This window comes from Sinocyclocheilus grahami, unplaced genomic scaffold (assembly GCF_001515645.1).
Source record: "Sinocyclocheilus grahami isolate Dianchi unplaced genomic scaffold, SAMN03320097.WGS_v1.1 scaffold708.1, whole genome shotgun sequence".
NCBI classification, from domain to species: Eukaryota; Metazoa; Chordata; class Actinopteri; order Cypriniformes; family Cyprinidae; genus Sinocyclocheilus; species Sinocyclocheilus grahami.
The window spans coordinates 164,100-174,909 of NW_015505887.1; the positions used below are offsets into that span (position 1 = coordinate 164,100).

The 10,810-nt window shown below is 37.0% G+C and overlaps 1 protein-coding gene across 2 annotated transcripts; it reads left to right on the forward strand.

Annotated features, from left to right (window-relative positions):
* Positions 1-1,636: 1,636 nt before the first annotated feature.
* Positions 1,637-10,810, forward strand: LOC107560055 (synaptosomal-associated protein 29-like). 2 transcript variants are annotated; one of them, XM_016244108.1, is made up of 6 exons: positions 1,637-1,724; positions 3,700-3,948; positions 4,021-4,220; positions 7,457-7,542; positions 9,978-10,082; positions 10,159-10,810. In XM_016244108.1, exons 2-6 carry the CDS (start codon positions 3,706-3,708, stop codon positions 10,317-10,319), a joined length of 795 nt encoding a protein of 264 aa, XP_016099594.1. In that variant the 5' UTR covers positions 1,637-1,724; positions 3,700-3,705; the 3' UTR covers positions 10,320-10,810. The 2 variants fall into 2 exon arrangements, with proteins under 2 accessions (XP_016099594.1, XP_016099593.1); XM_016244107.1 differs by having other exon boundaries at positions 1,669-1,724; positions 3,705-3,948.

Genomic DNA, 10,810 nt, shown 5'->3' on the forward strand with positions numbered 1-10,810 from the left:
TGTACATAATAGTCCCTAAAGTGTACATAATAGTCCCTAAAGTGTACATAATAGTCCCTAAAGTGTACATAATAGTCCCTAAAGTGTACATAATAGTCCCTAAAGTGTACATAATAGTCCCTAAAGTGTACATAATAGTCCCTAAAGTGTACATAATAGTCCCTAAAGTGTACATAATAGTCCCTAAAGTGTACATAATAGTCCCTAAAGTGTACATAATAGTCCCTAAAGTGTACATAATAGTCCCTAAAGTGTACATAATAGTCCCTAAAGTGTACATAATAGTCCCTAAAGTGTACATAATAGTCCCTAAAGTGTACATAATAGTCCCTAAAGTGTACATAATAGTCCCTAAAGTGTACATAATAGTCCCTAAAGTGTACATAATAGTCCCTAAAGTGTACATAATAGTCCCTAAAGTGTACATAATAGTCCCTAAAGTGTACATAATAGTCCCTAAAGTGTACATAATAGTCCCTAAAGTGTACATAATAGTCCCTAAAGTGTACATAATAGTCCCTAAAGTGTACATAATAGTACCTAAAGTGTACATATTAGTACCTAAAAGGTACAAAAGTGTACCTTTTGAAAAGGTACCGCACCAGTGACAGCTTTTGTACCTTTTCTTCTGAGAGTGTATATGAAGTAAGACCCGATAAAGTAACAATATGCTCTGACTCAATGGCAGCTCTTATGAGTTTACAATCATGGCAATCAAATAGAAAAGACATTTGAACAGAAATCATGACTACACTATATAGTATTAAACAGATAGGGATACTTACTGGGTTTATATGGGTTCCTGCACATTTGTGGGAATTCAAGGTAACAAAGAGGTAAATAAAATGGCTAAAGAATGCTTAAATATGGATGATCCAAGTATAAATATTGCTCTCAGCAGAATAGAAGGGAAACAGTTCATATTAAATGCATGCAATATTGTATGGCAGATATACTGGGACTCGTGTCTAACAGGTAGGCATTATCACAAAGTACAAAGGTGTATAAAGAGAAGAAAAATCATCAAGTCAGTTTAACACGTATATGAACAGGACACTCAAATCTGAACCAAACACTATACATTATAGAGAAACATAAAACTGGTCTATAATGTGTGTTTAACAGAGGAATCAGTGGAGCACGTTATGATGATATGTGCAGCATACGAAAGAGAAGATGAATTACAATCCTTAGGATGGTCCAAATGCAGGAAAACAAATAAGTGCAATCATGAGATTTCTTAAGAACTGTGGAATAATGAACAGAATGTAAGATTTAGGTGAGAAATGGTGCATTCTCTTCACACTCCATCACAGTAGGTGGCGGTACGCACCTCTGAAGTCGGTTCGCAACCCGCCATAAAACCAGAAGAAGAAGAAGAAGAAGAAGAAGAAGAAGAAGAAGAAGAAGAAGAATCAGTGGAGCACGTTATGATGATATGTGCAGCATACGAAAGAGAAGATGAATTACAATCCTTAGGATGGTCCAAATGCAGGAAAACAAATAAGTGCAATCATGAGATTTCTTAAGAATTGTGGAATAATGAACAGAATTTAAGATTTAGGTGAGAAATGGTGCATTCTCTTCACACTCCATCACAGTAGGTGGCGGTACGCACCTGTGAAGTCGGTTCGCAACCCGCCATAAAACCAGAAGAAGAAGAAGAAAACGAAGAAGAAGAAGAAGAAGGAGCGTCAGCTGACAGCAGGAGAAATCGATCAGAGGTACGCGTTTATCGATGAAATGTTCAATATATATCATATATATATGTTTGCTGAGGATTATCTGTCAGTCATAGTAGTTTGTTGACAGACATTATGCATGTATCCGGATAAAGTACCATATTTTCTAGACTTCAGCCTGAATACCAGCACTTTATCTCTTCGTTATCACTTTAACTTTTTATTTTTCACTTACGTTTTGATCAAACTCATGTCTTATTTAATCCTTCTGATGTTTTAGGTCATCGCTATATAATAATATATCATAATATATGTGACCCTGGAGCACAAAACCAGTCATACGAGTCAATTTTGTGAAATGGAGAGTTATGCATCATCTGAAAGCTGAATAAATAAGCTTTGCATTGATGTATGGTTTGTTAGGATAGAACAATATTTGAAAATCTGGAATCTGAGGGTGCAAAAAAATCTAAATATTGAGAAAATCATCTTTAAAGTTGTTCAAATGAAGTTCTTAGCAATGCATATTACTAATCAAACATTAAGTTTTGATATATTTACGGTAGAACATTTACTAAATATCTTCATGGAACCTGATCTTTACTTAATATCCTAATGATTTTTGGCATAAAAGAGAAATGTATAATTGTGAGCCATACAATGTATTGTTGGCTATTGCTACAAATATCCCCCAGCGACTCAACACTGCTTTTGTGCTGCAGGGACATAATATATATATATATATATATATAAATACGTACACAATTTCAGATGGAAAACGAGTTTTCATTCCTCAGATATTAGTCTTAAGCATAAACTCAATTTTGCTCAGTTTCTCAGAAAACAAGACTTCATATCTTCATTTTGCATCTCAAGTAATAATGTTTTAGGTCATCATCACTCACTCTATATATATTATATATATACTGCTGTTCAAAATTTGGGATCAGTAAGATTAAAAAAAAAAACTGTTATATTGTAAAATAGTATTACCATTTAAAATATGGTTGTCTATGTGAGTATGTGTTAAACTGTAATGTATTTCTGTGATGCGCAGCTGTATTTTCAGCATCATTCCTCCAGTCTTCAGTGTCACATGATCTTCAGAAATCAGTATAATATGCTGATTTATTATCAGTGCTGGAAAAACATTTTTTTTACATTGTTTTTGGAAGCTGTGATACATTTTTTTCAGGGTTCTTTGATGAATAAAGTTAAAAAGAACAGCATTTATTTAAAATAGAAATATTTTCTAACAATATAAGTCTTTATTATCACTTTTTAAAATAAATTTTACACATCCTCGCTGAATAAAAGCATTAATTTCTTTCAAAAAAAGAAAAGAAAAAAAGTTACTGACCCCAAACTTTTGAACAGTAGTGCATATTGTTACAAAAGATTTCTATTTTAAATAAATGCTCTTCTTTTTAACTTTATTAATTTTACACATCCTCGCTGAATAAAAGCATTAATTTCTTTCAAAAAAAGAAAAGAAAAAAAGTTACTGACCCCAAACTTTTGAACAGTAGTGCATATTGTTACAAAAGATTTCTATTTTAAATAAATGCTCTTCTTTTTAACTTTATTCATCAAAGAATCCTGAAAAAAAGTTTCACAGGTTACAAAAATATATATATTAAGCAGCAAAACTGTTTCCAACATTGATAATAAATCAGAATATTATACTGATTTCTGAAGATCATGTGACACTGAAGACTGGAGTAATGATGCTGAAAATACAGAAATAAATTACAGATTAAAGTATATTAAAATAGAAAACCATTATTTTAAATGGTAAAAATATTTCACAATATTGCTGTTTTTTCTGTATTTCTGATCAAATAAATGCAGCCTTGATGAACAGAAGAGGCTTCTTTAAAAAACATAAAAAATCGTACTGGTCCCAAACTTTTAAACGGCAGTGTGTGTGTGTATATATATATATATATGTATATAATAAATAATGAACAGTAAAGGTTGAGCAGCTCACTTATCTCTGTTTGTCATCTCACTCAAGCACAGGATGTCTGCCTACCCCAAATCCCACAATCCTTTCGCCGATGATGATGACGAAGAGGACTCAAAGCCTCGAAGAGGCTTTAACTTTGAGGACGATCCGGAGGAGAGTTCGCTGAGTCCGGCGGAGAGACGGCAGAGACAGCTGCAGCAGCAAGTGATGCACACAGCACAGTCGGCCGTGGACAGCAGCCACCGCTCGCTCGGGCTCATCTACGAATCGGAGAAAGTCGGAGCCGAGACGGCCGAGGTGAGAGGAAGCGTTTAGAGGATTCTGTCTCTCTTGGCCGTTTCGTTTGAATGGCTGTGTTGTCCTCCACAGGAACTGATTCGTCAGGGTGAGGCTTTGAAACGGACAGAGAAGATGATTGACAACATGGAGCAGGACATGAGGACGAGCCAGAGGCACATAAACACCATTAAGAGTGTGTGGGGTGGCATGGTCAACTATTTCAAGGGCAAACCTGAACCTCCCAGACCTGCTCAAAAGGAGCAGCCCGTGTCCTACGAGGCCAACAGCAGGTCAGATGAAATACTCAGCCAATGTTAGCCGCTTCTAGACGTTCACATGCACTGAAACATGGTATAATGACACGTTGTTCCTGTAGATTAACATGCTTTTTGCTAAAAAGTACAAAATACACGACCAGTCAAAAGTTATTGAACAGTAAGATTTTTTATGTTTTTTTAAAGAATATTTCGCATCACGAAAATACATTACAGTTTAACAGATATTCATGTAGAAAACAGTTATTTTAAATAGTAAAAATATTTCACAATATTACAGTTTTTGCTGTATTTTGAATCAAATGAATGCAGGCTTGGTGAGCAGAAGAGACTTCTTTAAAAAACATTGCAAATCTTACTGTTCAATAACTTTTGACTGTTTTCATGTTTGCCACTTTTCCTTTTCCTTCACTATCTTTTTCAACTTATGCTTTTATAAAGAGGGTTTCGGCAGGTTTTATGAAGGTAAATTTACGACTTTCCAAGTAAAGAAAATTTAAGGAATAAACTGAAGAGAACTCAATGGAATCTCTAAATGTAAATGTCTACATAATAAATTGTATTTGGAGCACTTAAACGTTTAAAAATTCCAATTGATCTACATTACTTTTTAATAAAAATTAATTTGAATAGTTTTAAGAGCTTTGCTCTTAACCTCTAGAACATGAAAATGTTGTTTTCCAGTGCAAATGTCTAAAGATTCTCAAATCAAGATGCATTTACTTGGGAAACAAAGGTATTTAAGATAAGAAGTCTTGCTTTCTGTGAAACTGAGATAATGATTAAAACAAGAACAAATATCTGCCAGTGCGTCAGAAAAATCAACTTAATTCAAAGAGAAAACATGTTCTCATTCCCCAGATATTTGCTCTTGTTTTAAGCATAGCCTAACTTCATTTTGTTCAGTGTTTTCAGAAAACAAGACTTCATATCTTCATTTTGCATCTCCAGTATCTAAATTATCTCAGTTTATCTCGATTTAAGCATGGTCAGATAGTTGTACTGGAAAACAAGACAAAAAATACTGACCAAGAACATCATTTTTTGCAGTGCGTGCAACATTTATATGCATGACTTTATGAATTTAAGACTTTCAGTTCTGATTTAAGGCCATAATTTGTGGAACTGCGAATCAAGACTTTTAAGTAGAGCCCAACCGATATATCGTTTAGCCGATATTATCGGCCGATATGAGCCTGTCGCCGATATATCGGTATCGACGAATATGCCGCTGATATGAACTTTTTTTTTTACAGAACATATAATGCAGATAAAATGCTTAAAATGGTGTAATTACTTCGTTTGTCCAGCAGAGCGTGCTCCATTGTTTGCTACTGGCGACCTGGATGAAACGCTTTAAAGCTTAAGTCTATGGAAAAACATTGAAACTTTGAACGGTCATATCTCTGTAAAGGCACGGAGAATCCACACCAAATTCAGGGGATCCCTTCAACTCGAGAAACCCTCTTGAACGTGAATCGAGTGTACGTCTCGAGGCCCTCTTTCGAATGAGACCACCCCCGCGTGGATAGCCCCCGGGGTTTGTGAGTTACGGGTGGTTAAATGTGCGGTCCGGCGCCGACCGATCTAGCGATCCCCGGGGGTCTACCGACGCGCGGAGGGTGGCGTTCAAGAGGGCTCCTCGAGCTGAAGGGATCCCCCGAATTTGGTGGAGATCCGCCGCCGCGTTCGCGAGATAGTGATACCAGCTAACACTTTCACTTCAGTAAGGACTTGTTCAGGCAGCAGCATTCACGCGTTGTCTTATTCGACCGTAAGTGCCCTGCGAAGTGGACTTCACATGAAATTCCACCATGATTCCAGTTCCAAGGGAACGTACACGTTACATTCAAAGGGCATTAAAGTGCGCGAGACGTGAATTTATATTTATTTACAGAGGTATATTACGTTGAATAAACTTCAACTTTACTGTTCAGTGCACTGATTCTGTTCAGTGCACTGAATGAGTCAGACTCATTTTGGATAATAAAGTTTATTGTTAAATTGTTAAAAGCCCTGCCTCCATCATTACGTATCTGTCACGTCATTATAAGTGTTTCATCACCACATTTGAGTGATCATTGCAAAAAATGTGTTTATGTATATACTGTATTCTATATATAGTACCAGTCAAATGTTTGGACACACGAATGGGAGAGTGTCCAAACTTCGAATGAGACCACCCCCGCGTGGATAGCCCCCGGGGTTTGTGAGTTACGGGTGGTTAAATGTGCGGTCCGGCGCCGACCGATCTAGCGATCCCCGGGGGTCTACCGACGCGCGGAGGGTGGCGTTCAAGAGGGCTCCTCGAGCTGAAGGGATCCCCCGAATTTGGTGGAGATCCGCCGCCGCGTTCGCGAGATAGTGATACCAGCTAACACTTTCACTTCAGTAAGGACTTGTTCAGGCAGCAGCATTCACGCGTTGTCTTATTCGACCGTAAGTGCCCTGCGAAGTGGACTTCACATGAAATTCCACCATGATTCCAGTTCCAAGGGAACGTACACGTTACATTCAAAGGGCATTAAAGTGCGCGAGACGTGAATTTATATTTATTTACAGAGGTATATTACGTTGAATAAACTTCAACTTTACTGTTCAGTGCACTGATTCTGTTCAGTGCACTGAATGAGTCAGACTCATTTTGGATAATAAAGTTTATTGTTAAATTGTTAAAAGCCCTGCCTCCATCATTACGTATCTGTCACGTCATTATAAGTGTTTCATCACCACATTTGAGTGATCATTGCAAAAAATGTGTTTATGTATATACTGTATTCTATATATAGTACCAGTCAAATGTTTGGACACACGAATGGGAGAGTGTCCAAACTTTTGACTGGTACTGTACTATAATATACACAAAGAATATCGGCCGATATATCGGTATCGGCCCCAAAAAAACCATATCGGTCGGGCTCTACTTTTAAGACCCGGAAAACCCCTAATAAAAAAACTCAACTTAGATTCAAGGTGAAATGAAAACGAGGCTGTGATGAATAGACGTGCAGTTCCTTCAGCTGACAAAACACTGAATATATTCCCAAAAAAATTCATATGGAAAAAAACGCTTGAATCATTGTAAAAAATTAGCCGAGATCCAAGACTCTACATCTATATGCGCACATTTGTTTTGATTCACATCGATATACTGTAGGTCTTAGTCTGGGACGATGCCATATCTGGAGATACAACATTTCTGAATATTACTGAACAACAAGGCTAATTTTGTGAATGTCTGGTGATGTAAGGTTACAGAACGCGCTTACGGAGAGCAAACAGCAGGAAGACAAATATCAAGCCAGCCATCCCAATCTCAGGAAACTGGACACATCTGGTAAACACAGACGCTTTTCACAAGTTTACCCACGTTCCTTTGAGAGCCAGTGTTAGTAACGGGAGAAACGAAGCTTTTCAAAACTTTGAATCAGTTTGCAAAACGATTCACTGTTTTGAAGCGCTCGAAACGCCACGCTCTGGTCAAAAACCTGCATAAAAACTACTTTTACAAAGCAATTGCAAATGTTGGCATTAAAGTGCGCGAGACGTGAATTTATATTTATTTACAGAGGTATATTACGTTGAATAAACTTCAACTTTACTGTTCAGTGCACTGATTCTGTTCAGTGCACTGAATGAGTCAGACTCATTTTGGATAATAAAGTTTATTGTTAAATTGTTAAAAGCCCTGCCTCCATCATTACGTATCTGTCACGTCATTATAAGTGTTTCATCACCACATTTGAGTGATCATTGCAAAAAATGTGTTTATGTATATACTGTATTCTATATATAGTACCAGTCAAATGTTTGGACACACGAATGGGAGAGTGTCCAAACTTTTGACTGGTACTGTACTATAATATACACAAAGAATATCGGCCGATATATCGGTATCGGCCCCAAAAAAACCATATCGGTCGGGCTCTACTTTTAAGACCCGGAAAACCCCTAATAAAAAAACTCAACTTAGATTCAAGGTGAAATGAAAACGAGGCTGTGATGAATAGACGTGCAGTTCCTTCAGCTGACAAAACACTGAATATATTCCCAAAAAAATTCATATGGAAAAAAACGCTTGAATCATTGTAAAAAATTAGCCGAGATCCAAGACTCTACATCTATATGCGCACATTTGTTTTGATTCACATCGATATACTGTAGGTCTTAGTCTGGGACGATGCCATATCTGGAGATACAACATTTCTGAATATTACTGAACAACAAGGCTAATTTTGTGAATGTCTGGTGATGTAAGGTTACAGAACGCGCTTACGGAGAGCAAACAGCAGGAAGACAAATATCAAGCCAGCCATCCCAATCTCAGGAAACTGGACACATCTGGTAAACACAGACGCTTTTCACAAGTTTACCCACGTTCCTTTGAGAGCCAGTGTTAGTAACGGGAGAAACGAAGCTTTTCAAAACTTTGAATCAGTTTGCAAAACGATTCACTGTTTTGAAGCGCTCGAAACGCCACGCTCTGGTCAAAAACCTGCATAAAAACTACTTTTACAAAGCAATTGCAAATGTTTTGTTGAAAGTGGAATCTATAAAATGCAAAATCATCAAATACCATTAAACAAGAAGCGTGTGTATAACGTTAATTCTGCTGTAAATGCCACTAGGCAATATTTTCTAATGGATATTTAAAAAAAAGTTTCACCAGGAATAATCTTACATTTTTCCATCAAACATTGAAATGAAAAATCGTGTATAATGAGTTGTGGTTTTTCATTACTACTGTAAGTTAATGTTATTTCTTTTCAAACACCTTGATCTTGAAAATAGTCAAAGATACAGGTATGACAATAAATGCACTTCGAATCACTTGTTCGAAACAAATGATTCACAAAGTATTACCAGAGAAGAAAGCGCTCAGTGTCAGCTTTTCAAAATTTTGAACACCACATGCTGGTCAAAACAGTGCAAACTCAGCTCAAACATGCATAAAAACACATTTAGTAACCAATTGCAGATGTTTTATTGAAAGTGCAATCTATTAAATGCATATAACAAATCATCTGATACCATTCAACATGAATTGTCTGCATAATATGTGTTATTTTATTAATTTGCGGGTCTTGTTTTGTTTGTGTTATGGTTAATCGGGCCAATAAAAATTTATTTTTACTATACAAATGTGTCCCTGCAGCACAAAAGCAGTGTTGAGTCGCTGGGGTATATTTGTAGCAATAGCCAACAATACACTGTATGGGTCACAATTATAGATTTTTCTTTTATGCTAAAAATCATTAGGATATTAAGTAAAGATCATGTTCCATGAAGATATTTAGTAAATTACCTACTGTAAATATATCAAAACTTAATTTTTGATTAGTAATATGCATCGCTAAGAACTTCATTTGGACAACTTTAAAGATGATTTTCTCAATATTTAGATTTTTTTGCATTCTCAGATTCCAGATTTTCAAATATTGTCCTATCCTAGCAAACCATACATCAATGGAAATGGCTTTCAGATGATGCATAAATCTCAATTTTACAAAATTGACTCTTATGACTGGTTTTGTGGTCCAGGGTCACATATAAGTGATATTTATAAAACTGATCCAAAATCAGGTTAAATCCATATAGACACTGATTCATGGGTTCACAGAGATCATTGCCTCTTAGCAGCAAACCATCGAAATATTGAAACTTTTCAAGACAAACCATGTGACTTTGGCAGCTTCAGTGAAACACTGGTTCAAAACTAATGATTCTCAAAGCTTAAAGTATTATCAGAATCACAAATGTTGGTTTGAACAGGATTCGGAGCGTCTGCTTCGCTGGATAACGGGCCGTCCGATCAGAACGGACATCCCAAGAACAAACAGCTACGGGCCGCCCATCAACAGCTGGACAGTAACCTCGGTGAGAAACACACGTCAGCTTTTCTCATACCTTGATGGTATCACACCGGATCTGAACGTGCGTTTGTGTCCTGCAGATGAAATGTCGTTGGGTTTGGGCCGTCTGAAGAATCTGGGGCTGGGGCTGCAGGCCGAGATCAATGACCAGGATGTTTCTCTGGACGCTTTGCTCAATAAGGTCGACACGATGGACGGCAAGATCGGCTCCACCAACCGGCAGCTCAAAAACCTCAAATAGACTCCCAGAGTGATGTCACTTCCTGGAGGTGTGGCCGAGGTGATCAAAACACCTGCTTGATGAACCATTTCTGGTGTGTGTGTTTATGCATATGAGAAACATGAGGTGGTTTATTGAGAAGTTCAGCACTCATCATTTCAATTCTGCCTTCGTTTAATCATCAGAAAGATATGGAGCTGCCTTAAAGTTCACTGATTTCAGATGTTGACTGATTCTAATTGCATTTCACCACAGTCTATACACGAGTCACTATTGTGAATGCAACCCAGGAAATATCCACTAACCCGAGGGCGAATTTGTGTTATTTTCCTTTAGTTCTTTTCTTTTTCAGATATATGTTATGCTGGCTTTGTATGACATACCAGACTGAAAATCTGTGAACGTTTGTTTCTGCGTCATCTGTAAATGTTGACCTCCTATTAAAGCAAATGATTTCTGTCCGCTGAATGTGACACATGTGAACGTAAATAAAATATAATGTTTTAATTCGA